Source organism: Gnatocerus cornutus, chromosome 1, assembly GCF_029298725.1.
Source record: "Gnatocerus cornutus isolate USDA-ARS CGAHR chromosome 1, icGnaCorn1.1, whole genome shotgun sequence".
In the NCBI taxonomy this organism is placed as follows: domain Eukaryota; kingdom Metazoa; phylum Arthropoda; class Insecta; order Coleoptera; family Tenebrionidae; genus Gnatocerus; species Gnatocerus cornutus.
The window spans coordinates 24,775,027-24,798,783 of NC_142233.1; the positions used below are offsets into that span (position 1 = coordinate 24,775,027).

The 23,757-nt window shown below is 33.8% G+C and overlaps 2 protein-coding genes across 2 annotated transcripts; both read right to left on the minus strand.

Moving 5' to 3' along the window:
- Positions 1-11,304: 11,304 nt before the first annotated feature.
- Positions 11,305-12,562, minus strand: LOC148180949 (ionotropic receptor 21a-like). The gene is made up of 2 exons (XM_088044878.1): positions 11,396-12,562; positions 11,305-11,316 (listed from the first exon to the last, which is right to left on the minus strand). Exons 1-2 carry the CDS (start codon positions 12,560-12,562, stop codon positions 11,305-11,307), a joined length of 1,179 nt encoding a protein of 392 aa, XP_087901004.1.
- A 9,563-nt stretch (positions 12,563-22,125) lies between these two features.
- On the minus strand, positions 22,126-23,430 carry LOC148180950 (uncharacterized). Its single transcript, XM_088044995.1, has one exon. The coding sequence runs from the start codon at positions 23,428-23,430 to the stop codon at positions 22,126-22,128; it is 1,305 nt and encodes a 434-aa protein (XP_087901121.1).
- Positions 23,431-23,757: the final 327 nt, after the last annotated feature.

Here is a 23,757-nt window from a genome sequence, read left to right on the forward strand (position 1 = left end):
CCGAAATAATTTGAATGCTAGCAGCAGTATGATTACCGGTGTAAAATGTGTCGATTCTTGAGCATACTATCGCAACTGCTAGTCCTATTGTGATGACTCCTACCATGAAGAAAGTGTACAATTTTCGAAAATAAGACGGAATTCCATTTTCGCCATATTCGGGAGTGATAGCTAAAACTTTTCCTATTTTTAGGACCACACGTAACAGTTGATGACTCATTGTGTTGGAAGATATGAAATGATTTTATTTTAATTGGTATTTGAATAAGAACCCAAATACACGTGGACAATATATGATAGAAAATAACTCAATTTAAATATCTTATTTAGGGTTGTTACTTTTGTAATTAGGGATATTCCTTTGTTATATGGTCAATATTTCTTGGGATACCAGGCACCTGGTTTCGATTTTTACTAAATATTGGAATTCTCCATCCAATGTTATTTACGGCTTAACTGGTTATTTCAAATGTCATTGCAATGGAATGATTAATTACTGGGCCACGGTAGAGTTTGAAGAAAGTGAATAATCAAAACAAAAAGCTGTTGGTACAGCAAGAAAAATAGTATATTACGCAACGCGTGGGGTAAGAAGCCAATTACGCACGAGGGGAAAATTTGTGCGCGAGGCGAAGCCGAGCGTAATTGGCCTTACCTCCGAGTCGCTTTTTCCACGATTTCCTCTCTCGGAACAGTTTAAAGAAATTGGAACATGTATCAGAGATTATTTGACAATATTGTAACAATTCTTACGTTTAATCAAAAAACAACAACAGTTTTTTTCAGGAGAAATTGTTGTTCAGACTCTCAATGAGTTCTGTTTAACTGTATGTCTTTATTGGTTTAATTTGGAACAGCCTGTATCTAAATTGAGGGTAAATCAAGTTTTACAGAATTGTTGAAACTCAATTTACATTCGATTTGCTTTTTTCTGTCCAACTGATCTGTTGTAAATTGAATCAGTGCTATGAGAAAAGTGATTATAACATTAGAAACACCAAAAACTGTCGTTCTATTCATTTTAAAAAATCCTGCTGCGGAAAAATGTGGAATGTTGTCTTTCAAAAAGGTGCGAAATTCTTGTATTTCGAACTCGATGTCATCCTGAAAGAAGCAGTATGTTTCCATACTAGAAGACAGGGTCAAAATTGTAAGTGCTTCATTGACCACCGCGTCACATAAGAAAATGTTTATTAAAAGTCCTCCCTAAAACAAACATTTTGATTATGCGAAAAGAAGTAAAACTGTCTTACCCATTGCCAGAAAACGTTTAGTACCGCATAAATAACTATTTGTAAAGGTAAATGTGCTTCTGTTGTTATTCCTTCTAGATAAACTAAATTTTGTAAGCTAGCATAAAAAGTGATGAACAATATTGGCCAACCAAAAATGTTATTGATTATTTCAATCGTCTCTCTTATTAGGCAGTACTCGTATTTGATCGTGTACATAGTTAGCTGGAAGTCATTATTGCTTCTTTTTAAAGTTTTTACCATATTTTCCACTTTTGTTTTTAAATGTTGGTAATATGTTAATAACATTTTTAATAATGTGTAATACAAAAAGTTTATCAACACATGATCGTATAACTGTACATATTCAATAGAAAATGACTGAAAAAATTCTATTCCCATTATTTTCTCAAGAACAATAGTTGTATACAGTTCATAACTCCAGAAAAACATATTTGCTATCAGAAAATCCACGTAATGCAAACTTTCCTGTATTGCATTTTTCCTTTTAATTTTTTTCAAATTGTCAATTAATTTCCACCACAAACATTGCTTCCTTGGAGCCATTAAAATACTATACATATTCAGAGAATACAAAGAAAGATCCAAAAGAACCTGAATAACAGCAGATGCATGAAAATCTGTATAAGCTTTAATTCGTGAGTAAACTATAGCAATTGCCAATCCCATCGTAATAAATCCTGCCATGAAAAATGAATATAATTTTCGAGAATAAGTCGGATTTGTGTCATCGCCATATGCTGGAGTTACAGCAAATATTTTTCCTACTCTTAAGACGACACGTAGTAGATGGTGGCTCATTGCAGAGAAACTATGTTGTTATAATAGTCTAAGTTAGGTGTAAACATGTTTTTAAATTAAATATCTAAATGTTATCCTGCTAGTTTCCTAATTGGAATCCTTGCTCGATAAAGGCAGCGGTTAAAATAACATTTATAAAAAGATCTACTGTGTATTTCCAAAATTCAAATCTCCACTCGCACTGTATTCTGGCCGAAAACTGCCAAAGTTGCGTCGCATCACCACAAAAGAATGGCATTTTTGTAGTAATAACATACTGAAAATAAATAAATAAAGTTTTGATCTTTGAACAAAAATTTAGTTGTGTAAATTTTGGATAGCTATTTTTGTATATTAAGTGTCATTTCATTTTTACTCATTAACTCGTGACTTGACTGACACGAGCTCGCTCACCTTCTCCTCTTCTAATTGTTTTATTTACAATCGACTGACACGTTAATAACACGTTTTTATAATCATGTCATTCGAAATAGATCAAAATTATTACTACTTACTATAGTAAATATTAGAATATTTTTTGTTTTTCAATAATATTTTCCTCAGTTTTTGTATTTACCGTTGTTTTATTCCAAATATGTACATATTATTGTTCCTTTTACTTCTTAATAGTTTCCAATTTTTTTTTTGTAAAATAAGTGAGAAAATAAACACTTCGCCCTATACATTTCAAAACGATGAAATTTGGTCTCTCTATAAAACTCATTTTAAAGCTGCGCGTTCTACAGTTTGGTGAATTAACAACCGTAATATGGACCAAATTATAAGGCGATGTGGGGGACAAGTGTTCTCCCACCTACTTGTTCATATTGCGCCCGCATTAGTGGGTGTCTTTCTCACACTAAGGCAAATGACTATCGTTTCACTCGCGCGCACACGATAGATCCTGGTTTTTGGTGAATTGTCGCCGAAAGATGGAAAAATAATGAGTGGGATAAAGTAAACATGCATTTGCCACTAGTGCAAGAGAGATAAAAGAAAGTATCTCCCACCACATGAACAACCTCAGTTCATGAAATTGTCCGCCGTGCTCAGCAGTACTCATTAGAAATCGTTGGGATGTTGTTGTTTTAATCTGAAATACAATAAATTGAAATCGTTAGCTAACTAAATCATTGAATACAAATATTTATTAATCTTACATCAAACATAAACAAATATTCTCATTGTTGCAATAATTACAACCCACCCAAAATAAAAAGAAATTTTTAACTAAAAAAATAGAATAAAAATTATTCCAAAAACAATATTAAGTTCTAAAAACACAAAAGGAAATTTTTATAAAAAATGTTCAAAACGTCCTCCTTCTTGGGCTGAACAGTAACCTAAACGGTTATAAAAACTAGTTCGTACGTTTGTCAACATTTCTGGGCCAATAGTTGTAACTGCATTTTGAATACCAATTTGCAATTCTTCCAAGCTATTAGCTCGGTTTTCTTCAAACCCATAAATTTTTGATTTAAGATAACCCCACAAAAAAAAATCATTTGGAGCTAAATCCGGTGATCTGGCGGGCCAACAAATGTTTCCTCTCAAACTGATAACTTTGTTCGGGAACGTTGTTTGTAGATACTCCCGAACTAAAAGAGTACTATGGGCAGGACAACCATCTTGCTGGTACCAAATATTTTCAATCCGTATGTTAGGAATTTGTCTAACTGCGGGAATAATGTTATTTTGCAGTAGATCTAAGTATTTGCGAGAATTTAAATTCCCATCTATGAAAAAGGGACCAATAACGTGATTCCCAAGCATACCTGCCCATACATTTAATTTTTGGGGGTATTGAGAGCGAGCAGTGTAGGTTAAATGCAAATTATTTTTGGCCCAATATCGGCAAACGGATGGATTATGGTGCCCATGTAACGGAAAAGTGGATTCATCCGTAAATAAAATGTTTTCCAAAAACTCTGGATTTTGATTTGCCCTTTCCATTACGTGTTCGCAAAAATCCATACGTTTAATTCGATCTTCGGGAAAAATTTCGTTTGTTTTTTGCAGTTTAAATGACCGATAACCATTCTTTTTTAACACACGGCGGATTGTGTTTTTGTCAACTCCAAATTCCACAGCAAGGGTTCGACTTGACTGCATTGGATTTTCCTCAACGCTTGCACAAATCATTGTGTCCCTGTTTTCCCGTTCTTCATTGAGAATTGGTTGTTTCGGAAATTTATGTTTTTTTTGGAGAGACGCAGCCGTGTGTTTCAAAATTGTGGACAATTCGGTACACTGCAGAAATTGGGGGAGGAGGACGGTTTTCAAACGCAAGAAGAAATAAATTAGAAGTGATTTCTACAATCGAGTGACCTTGAAAAAACCACTTTACAATTTGTACCTTCTCAGAAATTTCTAAGTTCATTTTGACAGTGAGATTATTATTGAACAATGACACCTACTCGTTTACCCTGACGTTTCGAAAAGAACAATCTAAGCACGAGTATCGCGGGATTTAAGGGGAATGCGTCAGCGGTACGCCTCATCACTCCTCTAATCTCCCACTTTCAATTAAAATATATTGCCATATTACGGTTGCTAATTCCCCAAACTGTATAAAAGTTACAATGTTAAAAACTGAAAATCATCAAAGTGAAGTCAAAGATTTTTCGACAGTATTAATTTCTAAGATTGGTTCTTCCACTAACTCCTTTGAAGTTGAAGAAAGATTTATTTTACGACAAAAAACTGAAATAAGAAGTCAAAGTTCTCACGTCGGTCATTTCATAATTGTCTGGAACTTTACTCACTTAAGAAGGTACTTTGATATTGATTATCCAATAGTTCTAAATTCTAAAACTCTATATATCGTCTTTCTACTTTTTCACTACAAATGTGAATCAATAAGTAATGAGTTCCATGACATTTTAAATCATCTGTGGACTCAGAAACGCATCAAACTAGTCTTTGGACAAAGTGCTTCCTCTTGTGATAACAAAAAGATCTACGTTTTTCGTCCTTTTCATCCCATCAATAGTTCTTGGGGAGTCACTTTTTCTTATCCCGTAGAAAATCTACACATTTCTAGTTTATTTCAACATATAAACTATCACCGATATCCTGTCAGAGTCTCTGTATTTGAGAGAGAAGCATCAGTTATCAAACATCTCCCCAAACGACTAAAATCCAATCAAATTTACAGTAATTTAAACTACTCTAAAGGCCTCGGAGGTTTCGATGGTCTTCTCTTAAACACCTTAGCACAATATTTAAATTTTGAAACAATTCTAGTTGAGAATAGTGAAGAAGAACCGTTCGGTAGAGTACTTCAGAATGGTACCATCCTTGGTACATTAGGTGAGGTTGCAAAACAGTACGTGGAGTTAAGTATCAACTCCAGATTTTTAAAAGATTACGAAACCGATGAAATAGAGTTTACTGTTCCGAATTCTAGTGATCAAATTTGTATGGTGGTACCAAAAGCATCGAAAATACCAATATGGAAATCTTTACTAAACTGCTTTCCTCTGTCAATTTGGAGTTTAATTGTGATCGTCTACATTGTGTTCACCATTTGTTGGAGCTTTTTCAAGCCCCAAACCAGTGTTACATCCAGTGTTTGGGAAAGCTTTTCTATTTTAGTTGGAATACCACTAACCGTGAATCCTTCAATAACTCAATTCATTTTTTTATCTTTCGGATTGTTTTTCAACGTTATAATTTTTGGTACAATTCAAGGATCCTTTTTCACCGATTTTACAACAACCACGTTCTACAAGGATATTCACACTTTGCAAAACTTGTTCGATTCAAATCTTCCAATTGTGACTGACTTCTGGTTCTTGGTAGAAAACAACGAGTCTGAAATTATAGTGAAGTTGGGGCAACATCGAGTTTCCGGTACTGAAGGTTCTTTTGATCCAACAGCTTTCAAAGATAACGCTGCTGCTGTGGTTAGACGACAAGATTTTGAACTCTTATTAAAGACCAAGTATAGAAGTAAAGATGGATTTCCTCTTAGACATATCGTAGACGAATGTTTCTACACCGTTTTACTAGCAAATATTGTTCCTAGAGGATCACCATACGTGGAATCTTTTAATATCGTCATGAAACGATTGTTTGAAGGTGGGTTTATGAAGAAGTGGTATGATGACACCGTGAATGGGATTGTTGATGAACCATTGGCGGATTGGAAGAAATATGAATATTTTTCTCCAGCGACTTTGTACGACGTGCAAGCTGGTTTTCGTATTGTTATTATAGGATATTGTGTGGCGATGTTGACATTCTTATGTGAAATTCTTATCAACTATACATATAAAAAAAACTTTAAAAAATAATTTTTCGTTGTTTTATTTTGTTCATTCTTAACATTACATTGACGTTGTTACCTTACACTAGAACTCCATTGTCAACTAGATACCTACTACTTAGAAATGTCGTCGTCTGTATATTTCATGTAAAAACAGTAAAATGGAAACACCATAACCAAAAAAGAGAACATAAAAGGCCAACTGGACGTCTTGTAAATCACAAGTGTATTCATCACTTTTAGAGGAGCCCTTTATAGATCTTTCTGCCAACGACGCTTCAATTACGTCATTATACCATTTGGAAGTTAGTCCACTCTCAAATAATTTTGTGATGACGTCGTTAAAAACCATCAGTAATGGAGAACCTTTCTTCAAAACGTTCACAACAAACAAAGAATGTAGACACTCATTGACAATATGCAAAAGTGGAAATCCATCATCTGATAGAAACTGTGCGTTTAATAAAAATTCCATATCTTGTTTCCTATACAAGACAACGACGTTGCGTTGATAAGCAGCCATGTGAAATGACTCATCGGTTTTCTCCACTTGTTTTTGACTCAAACTTTTTATCAATTCTGAAGTGTCGTAGTCCAGGTACCATGTGGATGTGGCTATTGGTAGACCAGACTTGTCTAGCTCCTCTAAGGTATTAATGTCTTTATAAAACACGACTGTGGTAAAATCAGTAAAGAATGAACCTTGAATTATTCCCATGATGATAATATTAAAAATTAGACAAGAAGCCAGGAAAAAATATTGATTAGATCGTACCACTAGTTTGGCAGGAACACCAAAGAGCACTGAAAACATTTCCCAGAAAACAACAGAATTTCGTTTGTTCAGATTTAGAATGTACCAAAAAGCAACACAACTAGTGCAAGCAAAAAAAATTACGATCCATGAAATGCAATCAAAGCAATAAAGAAGCGACCTCCATGGTGGTACCCGCATGGCTTTTGGAGCAACGGCACAAACTTGATCGGAACTGTATGGTACTGTAAATTCAATTTCCTTTGTGTAATAATCTGTCAAAAACCAACCATTGGCACTGTAATGCACTTGGTTGTGAACTAATTGACTTAAAGTACCAGTAAAAGAACCATTGGGTAAAAGTCTACCGTAAGTGCTTTGGACAAGTTCAACAACAGCATTAAAGTGAAGTGTATCAGCAAGTACTGCCAAGAGACAACCATCTAAACCACCGAAACCATCAGATGAAGCCAGGTCCTGATAAATCGGATCATATTTTAAGAATGATGGTAAGTTTTTAAATGCGGTTGGTTCTCTGTCAAAAAGAGCAACTCTTATCGGCGCTTGATTAAGATCGGTAAATGAGTTGGTAATCAACATAAAGTCTTTTTGAATCTCTTCTTTGGTGTAACTTTCGGATTTGCCCCACACATTATCGGCGCTTTTCAAAAATGGATGAAAAGTGCAAATCTTAGGGTTACCACACGGGTGTAGAGCTTGTACAATGATATTTGAGACACCATGTGTAGCCCACAAGTATTTCAACATTTCTTCCAGTTCGTTATCAATTGTGGAACAATTAACCGAACCGAATAGGAACAAGTAAGTTGATCGAGATGATGGTACTACCCACTGAGCGCTTTGTGCCAAAAATTTCCACAGTACTTTGATATCCCATAGAAGTAAAATGTACCCTTCTAATGAATCAGATGTCAACGACTTCGTTTTTCCAAAATCCTTTTTTGGCGATTGATAACTTTCATTTAGAGGCACAAAGTTTTCAGCGATTGTTGGCTGAAGTGAAAAATTTGAGGAAGAACCGTTGGAATGCAAAAATCTTTCTTGCATCATTATTGGAAGAAACCGCATTTTTTGGATAACTTTGTCTGAAGCTTTCGTTAAATCAATTTCATGATCACTGTCTTGTAATTTCGTGATAATCAACGTGTGCACCAATAGGAAGTGTTTCTTGTAGATTTCCAAGAAGTCATCGATCTCAAATATGTTTTCAGCGTTTTGATTCAATTGCAGCAAACTGAAATTTGGAACTGGTAAAAGAACAATGGTAGCAAGCAACAATGTCAACATTGTCAACTCACACGTCGAGAATAAATATGTTGGTTTTTCATTTGACGCTTTAAGCGTAGGTTTTGTGTTTAAAATTAATTGGACGAGTTCTCGTTATTATTTTGACAACATGAAAGCTTGCCTTGATTACAGAAAGGATATAATTTAATATTTCTTTATTTATAGATTTTACTACTTAAGTAAGCCTAATAGCAATTCTATCCATTTATGTTTATTAAACGAACAGGAAATGAAAATAACTGTAATTATGTCCGCACTCAAGTCGTATCTTGAATCTATAGTCCATTTTGTTTGGTCTAAATAAGAATGGAAGCATGAGATTGGATTTCTTCGTCCTTCTTTTCCTCGCTTTAGAAATTTGTTGTTTAAGGAAAAAAACTATAAAATCGATAGGCGATTGTGAGTTTGAACGTGATTGGTCGAATTATCGGAAACAGTTTTCTTCTGTTAGGTCCCTCACGATTACAGTTTTGCAAACTGAAAATGAAAAATACAAAATTAAAAAATTTACAGACAATGTGATTAATGATTTGAATGATGGTTTCCACCACTTTAGAATCGTGGAAAGATTTCTTTACAAACACAACAAAATTGATAAGAATTTCAATATTATCGATATAGGTGGCCACGTGATTATTGTATGGACTATAGACTTATTAAACTTGTTTTTGGAGACGGATTTTGGTACTGTCATTCGTCAGAGAAGAGGAATTTATGCTATTTTTATTCTCTTCCAAAAAAATTGCGCGACTTTAGATGACGACGTACATAGGATTTTAAATAAACTATGGCTGAAATATGACCTCTTATCTGTCACAGCTGAAGTTTTTTGCTCTTGTGAACGTAATGCCTATGTTCACTTTCCATTTATCCAAACCAACAGTTCTTGGGGTGTCACTAAACGTGTTAACACTGATGATGCCTTCATTAGTACCACCATGGTTCAGGAGTCGCTGTACAATTTTAATTCTTTTCCTATAAAAGTTTCACTGTTTGTGAGAACGCCCGATGTTATGAAAGAAGTACCAGACAGTATGCTTAGCAATCCCATTTATTCTAATCTTTCTTCGTCCAAAGGCTATGTGGGAATAGACGCCTTCATGATGGGAGTTTTAGCTAACTGTTTAAATTTTGAACCCATTATCGTACCAACTAAAGAAAAAGAACCGTTTGGACGTGTGTTGAAAAATGGTACCATCACTGGCTCTTTGGCAGATATAGTAAACAACAAAGCTCAAATCAGTATTAACAGTCGCTTCCTGAAAAATTATCGCACTAGGGACATCGAATTTACAGTACCATATGATGCCGATAAATTCTGCATGTTAGTACCTAAAGCTGCTAAAATTCCAATATGGAAAACTTTGTTCCTATGCTTTGATAAATCGTCTTGGCTTGGAATTTTTCTCACATTTTTTGTGTGCCAGTTTTTTTGGTACAAAATAAGCAAGAAACGCGTCTCCAAGACTGTTTGGGAATGTTTTACATATTTCATCGGTATGCCATTAAAGCTAGTACCAACATTTGCACAGATTTGGTTTTTAATTTCTTGTTTCATGTTCAGTATTATTATCCTCGGAATTGTCCAAGGTTCATTCTTCACCTATTTATTATACCACTCCGTTCTTTTATAAAGACATTAACACACTCCAGGAATTGTATCAGTCAAATTTGCCGATAGCCACAAACTACTGGTTTCTAGTCGAAGACGATGAATCCGAACTCATGAGAAAACTGAAGAAACGTGTGGTTCGAACTCATGGCCGCACCACATACGATCGCATTGCAAACGGTGAAGTTGCTACTTGGGGAAGAAGAAGAGACCTCCAAGCCATAATCAAGTCAAGATACACTGATAAAAATGGTGTGCCACTTTTACATGTCGTACAAGAATGTCATACTTCTTTTTTATTGTCTAATATCGTACCTAGAGGATCACCATTTTTGTTTTCTTTTAACAAAGTTATTAGAAGACTAGTTGAAGGAGGAATTCCCACGAAATGGTACAAAGACGTGTCGTTCAGTATTTTAAGAAAAACAATGAAGGTAGAGAAGTTTACAAAGTTCTGTTCACGAACAATGGATGACATGCAAGCAGCTTTTCGAGTTTTGGTGTTGGGGTATTGTTGTTCTGCAATTATGTTTATTATCGAACTTTTTCTAAAAGCTTACAAATCCAATAGACAAAAATAAAATGTTAGATACTGGTTTCTATTAGCTTTACATCCTTGTTCAAATTCTGCAGAAAGTAGGTACAGCAGATGTTATTTCTGAGTGCATTTTTGTAGGACCAAATTGGAATCATACAGAGTAAGTAAAGAATAGTAAAAGTCCAAATTGTTATTAGTGTTTGTTTATTTTCACACGGTTCTTCCCTATTTTTCATCCTTTTATTTAGATTTATTACATGATTATTATCAACAATAATAGTTAAAAGACATACATTTTTGAATATTATATAATAGTAAATTAGGTATGTTTCTTCTAGAAGACCATCAAACATTAACAGTTTTGACAGTTCAGGTTTGAACTAGGAAAAGGCGACAAACTTTGAAAGTGGTAGTACATTAATAAATCGTCATGAAATAACCATTGTTACATCTAGTAGGTCATTAAGACACTTTGAGCATCAGTTTAGTACCTACAGGTTGAACGTTTCAGCAGAAAGTTTTTTCCATGAAGCATAAATTTGGTAAAGTAGCTTTCAGATATGATTTGAAGCAAAATCTCATAGCCGCTTGGATCACAAAATAGAATGATCACATGTTACATCTCCTACTTGTTTGCTAATTTCACTCACTTCGCTCGCTCGGCTTGAATAACTTTAGATGCGTACTTATTACTATCAGCCATACTGTTAACTTCTGTAAGTACACTGCACTATACCAAAATTTGGCTTTATCTTTCCGAAATTTCATATAAAAAAATAAAAAACGAAGCTACATAACCCCCTAAAAGAATATAAAAAGCAATTTGCAAATCGTCGAAAGTAAATGCTCGAACACTCTGATGGTACTTGTGCAAACTAACCATTTTCTCTACAACTACACTCTCAATAACATCTTGATTCCATTTCACTGTTAATCCACTTTCGAACGTTTTGGTGATAACTTCGTTAAAAACAGTCAGAAAAGCAGATCCTTTCGGGACAAGGTGTGCCATTAAAAAAGTATTGAAACACTCTTTCACTATATGGAGAAACGGAATTCCATCACTATCAACGTATTCCGATCTAATTCTGTAGTCAGATACTGTCCTGGCTTCCATAAAAGCATAATTTCTATGCAAAACCATGACATCCAAAATATTACCAAAGGAAGGTACTGATTTGTTTTTTAGACTTCTTATTAAAGGTGTTTCATATTTAATAAATCGCCAAACGTAAGATCCTATAGCAAGGCCTGATTTATCAACTTCTTCAAGAGTGTCGATATCTGGGTAATGACTTACGATGCTGAGAGTTTTGAACAGAGAGCCCTGTATTGTGCCTAGTATAACAACACCGAACATCATGCACGCGATGAGAAATAGTATCTGCGAGTTTTTTGGTGCAATTCGTAGTGGAATCCCTAATAAATACGAAAACATTGCCCAGGATGCCATTCGGATGCTTTTAAGTGGTCCAATGTAGTACCAAAAAGTTGTACAAACAATACAGGTTACGGAAATGAAAAACCAAGATAATTTATCGAAACATCTAAATAGGCTTAACCATGTGGGAATTCGTTTGGCTTTTGGTACGACCACACAAAGTTCTTCTGCAAGGTGTGGAACAGTGAATTCAATACCGCTTTTTTCGTATATTATCAAGTATCTTCCATTGGCACTATACACCAGTTTATGTTCTAATATATCTTTCAATGATCCTGTGGTTACGGTACCATTAGGTAACAACTCACCAAAATAAGTTTTAAGAGTTGGTCCAACAATGTCTATGCCAAAATTGAGGTACTCTGCTAATGTGGCTAGAATTAAAGCATCAACACCAATAAACCCAGCCGATAAAGTCAAATTTCTGTATATGGGACTACCTCGCAGAAGCTTAGGCAAGCCAAAATAGGTGTATGGTTCTCTCAAAAATATATTAATTTTGAGCGGAAAACCATTCATATCAACCAATGGATTTGTGATGGTTCGAAGATTATTCGTAATTTCGTCAAAAGTGTAGCTTTCTACAATGCCCCAAGTGTTGTTCATTCTAACAAAAGGACGATAAATGTATAACCGTGTATTATCACACGTACATGTTGTTTGTGCTACTACGTTGACAACGTTGAATTCAACCCAAAATCGTCTTAAGAGGTTGCCGATTTTTTTCGCAATATTCTTGCAAGATTTCGATGAATCAAAAACCAATTGTATAGCATACGTAGCTCTTTCTTTTCGAATAACATCTTGTGGGTGGTGGTCTAAAAATCCGTGAAGTGTTTCCACGTCCCATACCATGATGAAATAACCATCGAGAGAGTCAGAAGAACGTAGTTTAATTCGTTGGAATTCATCGTCATCGGTTGGTGCAAATTTTCGGTTAAGAGGAGGATCAATTGCAATTTTACGATAACGTGAATGGCTTTTATTTTCCAATTCTTTTTTTAAAAAGTGTTCTTCTGTGTGGATGACTATACCATAGTCATAATCGGTCAAAACGTTTAAAAGTTTATTGACACATTCATTAAGTTCCGCCCGGTGATTTTTCGTTTGTAATGCATTGATTGTAAGGTATTGGACGAAATAGAAGTGGTTACTATAGGTGGACCAAAATTCCTGAGAGTTAAAAGTACAGTCTTCAAGAATTTCATCGCTTATGTTTAAGCGATATAATTCGGTGGGTTTTAGAAGATACGTCATCAAAGATAAAAACAACAATGTTGTTTTCATTTTTAGTATATTACTGACTTTAATGCTTATAAATAGATTATTTTATACTAATCAAAAGTAATGTGCGCTATTATACTATTTAGACAGTTCTCAACGTTGGTAGAACCAAATTTTCTATCAAATCAATTCTAATCATAAACTTGGTAAATATAATAAATATGTAGAATTTATTGAACAAAGATTTATCAGAGCTCATGAAAAAATTGTTTTGTTTTTGTTAGTACGCAATCATAAATCACAAAATCGTAAAATTGCTCCTATTTTTAGAATTATATCTGACGAGTGCATTTACAACTAACGTTTATTTTTGCAAACATTTCAAGAATTTTTTTTAATTTCAATTCAGTCACATACTCGTATAGGTAAATGCAGTAATTTTTTTTTTCACTTAGTTCTCTAGATTTTTCATTTTTCCCGCACCTAGTTTTTATTAACTTTTACTGCCTATTTTTTTTTTCAATTTTGATAATTTTTTTAAAAATATTTTTTTGTAAAAGTATAACATTTTACACATTTCTGAATCAGGAAAATTAATATCTTCTAATTTATAAAAAAAAATATGAGTCCCAATTTAAAACAAGAAAGTTGAATATCGCCCAAAATATACTAAGATATTTAGAAACATTCTAAAATCATCAGCTTATAGTAAAGCTATTTAATTTGTTTTTAAAATTTTTAAAATCGGTTCATAAATAAAAGTTTTATAACGCCTGCCATATTTAAAAATCACCTGTATACAGGGTCTGGCAACACTTGTGTCCACCCCCAAAATCGTCTTTAATTTTAAAGATAAAATTTTGAAAATTTGCATTCGCTTATAGTTGACAAAACTCTAGAAGCTGACGCAAAAATTTGTTTTTTTATCACGGTATGGTTGGCGTCGCGACGCCTAAGAAGTATAATTTTTAGCGATTTTTGAGTTTTTGCGGAAATATTCGCGAATTTATTTTTTTTTCAACATAACTGTGGTACAAATATCTGAGTTTTTATTTTAAATCTAATGCAAATTGTGTTTAAAATTTGCGAAAAAAACGTTGTTTTATCAAGTTAGTTTTCAAAATTATGACAGTGCAGCGGCAATCTACGTTTACACCAAAATTTCACAAGTCACTTCACTCACTTTTATAAAGGTTAATTTTGATTAACACGTACATGTTGCACTTTATGGACACCAGAAATCGTTAATTAACATCGACAAAGCAGACAAAGTGACAATTTCACCAAGTAAGACTTTTGTTACAATCTAAAGCGAGCCAAAGGATAGATGTCATTTGTGACACAAGATGTTGACAGATGGGTGTAAACGTAGTTCCCAATTTTGACGTAATGAATTTGGAAACTAACTTGATAAAACAGCATTTTTTTCTCAAATTTTGAAACCAATTTGCATTGAATCTAAAATAACAACTCAGATATTTTTAACATATTTATATTGAAAAAAATTAAATTAGGGGTTGATATCACAAACCCTCACAATTACCTAACAATTACATTTTTAAGGCGTCGCGACGCCAAAACTATCAGTGAAAAAAAACAAATTTTTACGTCAGCTTCTAGAGCTTTGTCAACTGTGAGCGTATGCAAATTTTCAAAAATTTATCTTTAAAAATAAAGACGATTTTGGGGGTGGACACAAGTGTTGCCGGACCCTGTATAGCGATCAACATAGTTCACATTGAACAGATTCATATGCAAAAAACATAAGGAAATTTGCTCAAATAGTTTGTGAGTAATCGTGTTTGGAAAAATTCATTGAATTTGCCCTATAAAGGTAAATTAATTAAGTAAAGATACCCCAAAAATTTGCTGAAACACATTTGAATTTAATTAATCTGCAATTGTTTGATTTGAATGGGGTGCTACCAACTTATTTCCTAGTTGAAGAAATACCCCTAAATGAGGCAATGACGTTTCAAATTCAAACCAAAAGTCAAAATTATAACTATTAGCGATTCACGTTCGGTAGAAGTAACTAATAGATACTTTTGTGTCGCTACGTTGAATTTCTGAAAAAACTAGGAATTAAACATTGGCATCATTGTCTATCAAATAAATTTGTCATTCAAATTTGACAATATAACGAGATGAAATCAACTATTACAAGACAAGCAGTTCCAAAAGGAAGAAAACAGGATCGTAAGGAACAAAGTGAGAAATTTATGGTTAAAATCAATTTTGCAAAGCACACTAAACAACTGGAAAAACTTTGTTTCACACTGCGAAAAATTAATTGGACAATAGTCCACCAATCATTGTAACACTAACAAAGTCAGATTCAGAAGATGAAATCGATGAACTAGTTGAATCTGATTCGGAGCTCTTCTTTTTCGTTTGGAAAATAAATATTTACCTTTAATGACAAACCAAAAACTGTCATTTGGATGACATCTGTTTTACAAGACATTACACTAGAAAAATTATAACCTTAGTTACACAGCTCAAAAATAAAAGTTATTAAATTTAGTTACTTCTACCGAACGTGAATCTTTAATATTAATAAATTGTCGGCGCACAGAATTTCGTGTTTGACACGGCTAGAAAATGTTTTGAAAAGGCTCGGACATTAAAATACTTTCCTTGCATTTCCAAAAAAACATTTTCTAGCCTAGTGAAACAAAAAACTATGAAAATATTTTATTTTCAGTGATTGTATTTAGATTAGCTGTTGGGAAGAAAAAAACAAGAAATAACATTTTCAGATTAATTTATTAATCATAAAAACATTCTGAAAGCAAACATATAATTTTGTGTAATATTTAATTTGTTTATAACTTGTTGTTGACCAACTTTACTTATTAAACTCACTTGCTTTAAGATCAGCAATATTGTTAATGTTTATAAATACCCTGCGCTATAGTACATACAATCATATTATTTTCTAATTGTTATCTACGTTATGAACCCAATTTAGTCAACTTTTTCTACTATTTCATACAAAAAAATACAAATTGAAGTCACATAACCGCCTAAAAGAATATAAAAAGCAATTTGCAAATCGTCTAAAGCAAACGCTCGAGTACTCTGATGGTACTTGTGCAAACTAACCATGTTCTCAACAATCACACTATCGACAACATCTTGATACCATTTCGCTGTTAAGCCACTTTCAACCGTTTTAGTGATAACTTCGTTAAAAACAGTTAGAAATGCCGATCCTTTCGGTACAATGTGAGCTAATAACACAGTATTGAAACATTCTTTCACTATATGAAGAAGCGGAAATCCGTCGCTGTCAACATACTGAGATCTAATCCTGAAGTCGGAAATTGTTCTGGATTCCATGGTAGCATAATTTCGATGCGCAACCATGACATCTAAAATATTAGCAAATGGAGGTACGGACTTGTTTTTTAGACTTTTTATTAAAGGTGTTTCATATTTAATAAAACTCCAAATAAAAGATCCTATAGTCAGACCAGCCTTATCAACTTCCTCCAGAGTATCGATATCTGGATAATGACTTATAATGCTAAGAGTTCTGAACAAAGAGCCCTGAACTGTGCCTAGAATAACAATCCCGAACATCATACAGGAGCTTAGAAATAGTATCTGAGAATTTTGTGGGGCAATTCGTAGCGGAATGCCTAGTAAATACGAAAACATCGCCCAGGATGCTTTTCGGACACTTTTAAATGGGCCAATGTGGTACCAAAAAATTGTACAAACAATAGAGATGACAGAAATTAAAAACCAAGATAATTTATCGAAACAACGAAAGAGGCTTAACCATGTGGGAATTCTTTTGGCTTTTGGTACGACCACACAAAGTTCTTCTGCAAGATGTGGTACAGTGAATTCAACACTGTTTCTTTCAAATATAATTAAGAATCTTCCATTTGCACTATACACCAGTTTACGTTCTGTTATATCTTTTAATGCTCCTTCGGATACGGTACCATTAGGATACTCAAAACCCCAATAATTTTTAAAAGTTGGCCCAACAAGTTCTATGCCAAAATTGAGGTACTCCGCTAATGTGGCTAGAATTAGGGCATCAATACCAATAAATCCAGCCGACAAAGTCAAATTTTTATATATGTGACTACCTCGCAGAAGTTTAGGCAAGCCGAGATAAGTGTGTGGTTCTCTCAAAAATATATTTATTTTGAGGGGAAAACCATTCATATCAACCAATGAATTTGTGATGGTTCGAAAATTGTTCGTAATTTCGTCAAAAGTGTAGCTCTCTACAATGCCCCAAGTGTTGTTCGTTCTAACAAAAGGACGATAGATGTACAAACGTGTACTTTCACACATACATGTTGTTTGTGCCACTACGTTGACAACGTTGAATTCAACCCAAAATCGTTTTAACAGATTGCCGATTTTTGTTCCAACATTTATGCAATATTCCCTTGAATCAAAAACCAATTGTATAGCATAAGTAGCTCTTTCTTTTCGAATAACATCCTGTGGGTGGTGGTCTAAAAATCCGTGAAGTGTTTCCACGTCCCATACCATGATGAAATAACCATCGAGAGAGTCAGAAGAACGTAGTTTAATTCGTTGGAATTCATCGTCATCGGTTGGTGCAAATTTTCGATTAAGAGGAGGGTCAATTGCAATTTTACGATAACGTGGATGGCTTTTATTTTCCAATTTTTTTTTAAAAAGTGTTCTTCAGTCTGGATGACTATACTATAGTCATAATCGCTCAAAACATTTAAAAGTTTATTGACACATTCATTAAGTTTAGCTTTGTGGTTCTTCGTTTGTAATACATTGATTGTAAGGTACTGGACGAAATAGAAGTGGTTATTATAGGTGGACCAAAATTCTTCCGAGTAAAACGTACATTTTTCTATAATACCATGGCTCATGTTTAAGCGATGTAGTTTGCTATGTTGTAGGAAAAAGGTCATCAAAATTAAAAACAACAATGTTGTTTTCATTTTTAGTGTTGTATTACTAAATTTACAAACTTATAAAACAACATTTTATACTAATAAGAGTTAATATGTGCTATTATGTTATTGACACAGTTTTCAATGTTGGTGGGTACAAATTTTCTACCAAATCAATTCTAATCACAAACTTGGTAAATATGTAGAATGTATTAAATAAAAACTGTTATCGCTCATGGAAAAATTGGTTTGTTTTTGTTTGTCGGCAAGGTCTCAAATGATAACATTGGTATTTGATAGGCTTATCTATTTTTAGAAATAAATCGGACGAATGCGTTTACCTCTGATATTTCAAGAATTTTTGTTCAACTTCATTTCAGTTCATGCATGAATGAATAAAATCTTCCAATTTTATTTAGTATAAGTTCAATGTACATTATTATTACTCTACGTAACACTAAATGGTAGATAACATTCGAGGTGAAAAATGTTTCATTATTGCGGAGAGAGCATGTTTAATGACCGACGATCCCGACGAAGTAATAAAATTTTCACCGAGAGCTGTTAGGTGGTGCGCCACGTTCCGGACACTGTATTATTATACTCCTATTTAGTTTTATACAATAAGACTAGGTATGATTTTAAATAAAACAACCATTTTGTTAATGACTATCAACACATTTTATTTAGCTGTACCAAACATTTCATACAACAATATACACAATGAGGTTACAAACCCCGCCAAAATTACATAAAAAGCAATTTGCAGATCATTCAAAGAAAATGCCCGAACATTTTTATTGTTCAAACTATTAATCTTCTCTTGAATCACGCTATCAATAACATCTTGATTCCACTTTTTCGTCAAGTCGCTTTCCACCATTCTGGTAATTCTCCAATTAAACGCAGGTAATAAGGCAGAACCTTAGGGTACAATTTGAGCTAACAAAACCGTAGTAAAACACTCTTTGACAATATGAAGAAGAGGATATCCGTCCTTATCAACATACTTCGATCTAATTCTAAAATCGAAAATTGATTTAGCTTCCATAGTGACAAAATTCCGATGTGTGGCCATCACATCTAAAATATCAGGAATTTTAGGAACTGATTTATTTTTCAGACGTTTTATCAAAGGGGTTTCATCTAAAATGAACCGCCAAACATTTGTTGATATAGAAAGACCAGACTTATCGACTTGGTCAAGAGTGTTGATATCTGGATAATAAGTAGGGATGCTGAAAATTCGAAATAAGGAGCCTTGAATTGTACCAAACACGATAACATTGAAAATTAAGCAAGAAGAAAGGAACAGAATTTGGGAGTTTTTTGGTACAACTCGATCTGAAGCTCCCAGTATATATGAGAATATGGTCCAGGATGCCTTTTGAAAACTTCTAGATGGTCCAATGTGGTACCAAAAGCTCGTACAGATAATACAAGTTAATGCTATCACAGACCGAGACAATTTATCGAAACATCTAAAAATACTCAACCACATTGGAATTCTTGGGGCTTTTGGGACAAGCATGCAAAGCTTTTCCTCTATATAAGGGACTGTAAATTCAAAGCCAGTTACATTATAATCGACCAGATATCTACCATTTGCACTGTACATCAATTTGCGTTCTATTATGTCTGTTAAAGCACCTTCCGTTACAGTACCGTTTGACAATTCCGCACCAAAGTAGGTGCAGTCTGTTGGTGCAACTAAGTCTACACTAAAGTTCAGATTCTCTGCCAGAGTATTTAAAATTAAACCGTCAACACCAATAAACCCAGCCGAAGAATTTAACTTCTTGTAAATGAGACTAGACCGTAGAAGTTTAGGCAAACCAAAATAAGTGTACGGTTTTCTTGAGAATATGTTGACTTTAAGTGGGAATCCTTGCAAATTAGTCAGTGGGCTTGTAATTACCCGAAAATTTTTTGTTACCTCAAAAAGCGTGTAACTGTCGGTTGTTCCCCAGTGGTCATTTTTCAGAACAAAAGGGCGATAAATGTATAGACGGTCATATTCACAGGAGCAGGTAGTGTGCGCCACAACATTGAGAACACTGAATTGAAGCCAAAAACGTCTTAACAGATTGTCGATTTTTTTTTGGATTATTTCGCAATTCTTCAATGTATAAAAACAAATTGTACGGCGTAAGTTGCTCGCTCTTCCGGAATGACAATCCGAAAATCTTCGTCTGGAAACCCATGAAGCGCCTCTACATCCCAAACTATGATAAAATAACCATTCAAAGAATCTGATGAAAGCGATTTAATTTGTCGGAATTCTTCAGCGTCGATCGGTTCCAACTCCTGACTTATTGTGCCATTGTCATTACTTTCAATATCTGTTGAATGATCCACTTCTTCAAATTTTCCATTTAAAAAGTATTCTTTGGTTTTTATCGCCAGAGAATATTTGTTATTTCCCATGACATATAACAACGCATTAGTGTATGCACTCACCTCAGCTTTATATTTTCCAACTTGTAACACAAGAATTTTTAGGTGTTCAACCAAGGAAATGCTTATTGTAGATATTCCAAAAAGTATCAGAGTAAAATACACATCCTTGATAAACAGTTTTTGTTGTGTTAAAGTAATGAAGTTCACTTGTGTCTAGAAGGCGTGATAACACAGTAAACAATAAAGTTATCTTCATTTTAATTATAGTTTGTATTTGTCCTTTTTATAGGAGCAATATTCAGAATGTGTTATTTACTTATAATGATATTGACACAATCTTCGAGTTCGTGATCACAATTTGAATTGCAAACATGGCATTATGAAGTATTAATTATTATGCAGCCAATACCAGTGCCGGCACGAGAATTTGAGCAAACCGTTTGAAAAAAAAGTTGTGTAAACTTCAGCACTACTTGTAGGCCAAACTAATAAGCTTGGCTTCAAAAGATTCGCCTCTTGTAGTTCTATGACTTTAAGGATTTTTAATTTATAGTTCGAAAATTAACAGAAATAAAAAATAAAGTATATGAACTAAAATTAAAAAATTATCATGAAGGGTGATATTAATTAATTGTACCTTGAGCCGGCTCTGGGCGTAGTAATTATTAAATGTCATACTTGATATATAAATAAAAGTGCTGAATCGTTCACGCGTTTTCATCATTTATTATTTTTACCAATTTACATCAACATATAAGTACCTAATTATTATTAGTTAGATAATAAATACAAACATTTAATTTGAAATTCAACACGACAAAAGTAAAATACCGATCTGGAAAATAATAACAATCAACAATCTTTTTTTATTATTTTGTGCTTCCTCAGAAAGCTGCAGTCTCTTAAATGGGCACTTGTTAAATCACGCTTTTTTATTTTATTTTATTTATGTACCTATATTTACAAATGTAACAGACTTCAAAAACTGCTTATATTTTGATATAAAATAGTTATTTAACAAACAAATTGGTTAACAAAGGTGATTAATTTAATTGAGATTATTAATCGCACATATCCGACGTAACGAGTTACATATTTTACTATAGTTTGTTTGGACTTAGTTTTTTCGTAGCCCCTTTGCTTTACATTTTTATTTTATTTTTATTCCCAAGAGAAAATCCAAGAGCACGGAAAAGCGAGGTCCATGTAAGTAGTGATTTCCATCGATTTCCGGAGACCATCTAGTAAATTGTAATATTAGAACTTTTGTCACCTAGAAATGGACCTGTCAATTATATTAAGTGCTTTCAGTATTGTTCATATCGTTCGAACCGCATTTTTTGCGTAGTCCGTTCTACTCCAGAAATGGTTTGAACAGAAAGACGCGACGTCAAGTAAAGTCCAAAAAGACTTAAATTAGTTTACACTCCTTTACTCACATACTTTTTCAGCGGCAATTAATATTTTGAACAAACCTTATTTATGCTCTACTTTCTCGTACAAATGTCACTGAGAAAATTGTAACAGCGCCATGTGCATTTGCGACATCTTCGCGTCAGCGGATGAAGTTCCAAAAAAAATTAATGCATCGAAAAAATTACTAATGACGGAGTTTGTACATATAATGATTTAGGTTTCTCATTTTACTACTTTGTACGAAAAAGATTCCACAAGAAATACTAAAAACGACGTCACATATCCTAAAATCATAAGATAAAAAGCAACTTGGAGATCGGACAACCCAAAAACCCGAACAATATTTTGTTTTTCACTTAAACTCATCTTTTTTTCCAAAATCATACCATCAATGACATCTTGCCTCCACTTCATAACTAAACCACTTTCTACCATTTGTGTTATGAGATGGTTAAAGATAGTTGCAAAAGCAGAACCTTTTGGAACAAAATGTGATATGAGGGACGTGGTCAGACACTCATCAACTACATGTAATAGAGGTGAACCATCTTCGGCGATATATTTAGTACCAATCAATAAATCAGAAACTGTTTTAATTTCGGTCATTGCAATATTTCGATAGTTTACCACATCATCAAAAAGAATGGGATCTAGTAGTGATATTGATTTTCGTTTTAAGTTAAGCATTACTTGAGATTGGTACTGCATAGAACGGCAAATCGCACAAATTAGAGGAAGTTCTGATTTATCAACGTCTTCGAGAGTCTTCATATCTGGATAATACCTTGACGTACTAAAGGCTCGAAATAATGAACCTTGAACTACTCCTAAGAGAACCAAGTGAAAGACCATGGAGGATGAAAAAAATATCTTTTGAGCTTGTAGTGGCAAATGCGAATGAGAAATGCCCAAAAAGTAAGAAAATATTGCCCAAGATGCTTCCTTGCAGTTTCTACGAGTTCCAACGCAGTAAAGTACTGTACATGCAATTATAGTCAGAAGAATAAAAATCCAACCCAATGTATCAAAACAGGAAAATATACCTTTCCACAGAGGAACTTTTTCTGCTTTTGGGACCACTACACAGTAACTCTCAGCGGTGTGAGGCACTGTAAACTCAAGATCTGCTTCACCTCGCAGGATCATAAGTCTACTGTTGGCACCATAAACTACTTTTCGTTCAACAACGTCTTTCATAGCTCCTTCTGTGATTGTACCATTGGGAAGCAGTATTCCAAAAGCGGCCTTTTTTGTCTCGCCAACCAGGTTAACATCAAAATTTAAACGTTCTACGAAGGTTCCTAGCATTAAAGCATCTCCTCCAACACAACCTTCAGAGGAAGAGAGGTTTCTATAAATCGGATTTGCACGGAGAAGTTTGGGTAAGTCACAAACTACGTTTGGTGCTCTAACAAACATGCTGATATTGAGAGGATATTTGTTAAAATTAGTTAAAAAATTTGTGATCGTTCTAAAATTTTTAATCACTTCTTCAAAGGTGTACTTTTCAGTTCTTCCCCAAGACATTTCTGTTTTGAAAAACGGACGGTATATGTAAAAATGATTTCTGTCACATGAACATGGTGTTTGTGCTATTACATTTACAACGTTGTACTTAATCCAAAAGTGTCTCAATATTGAGCTAACTTCATTTCTTCTTTGATCACATAAGTCAACTGGTTGTACAAATTGTAATGCGTAAGTAGCTCTTTCTTCAGGAATTATAACTCGATAATTTTCCTCTAAAAAACAGTGAAGAGTTTGTATGTTCCAGGCAATAATTATAATTTCTTTAATAGAATCAGAAGTATCCTTTTTCATTTTTAACAGTTTTTTTGGATCGATAGGATCAAA

Coding starts and splice junctions, on each gene's coding strand:
- LOC148180950 (XM_088044995.1), bottom strand. CDS start 23,430: ATGTCTTGGGGAAGAACTGAAAAGTACACCTTTGAAGAAGTGATTAAA.
- LOC148180949 (XM_088044878.1), bottom strand. CDS start 12,562: ATGAACAACACTTGGGGCATTGTAGAAAGCTACACTTTTGACGAAATT.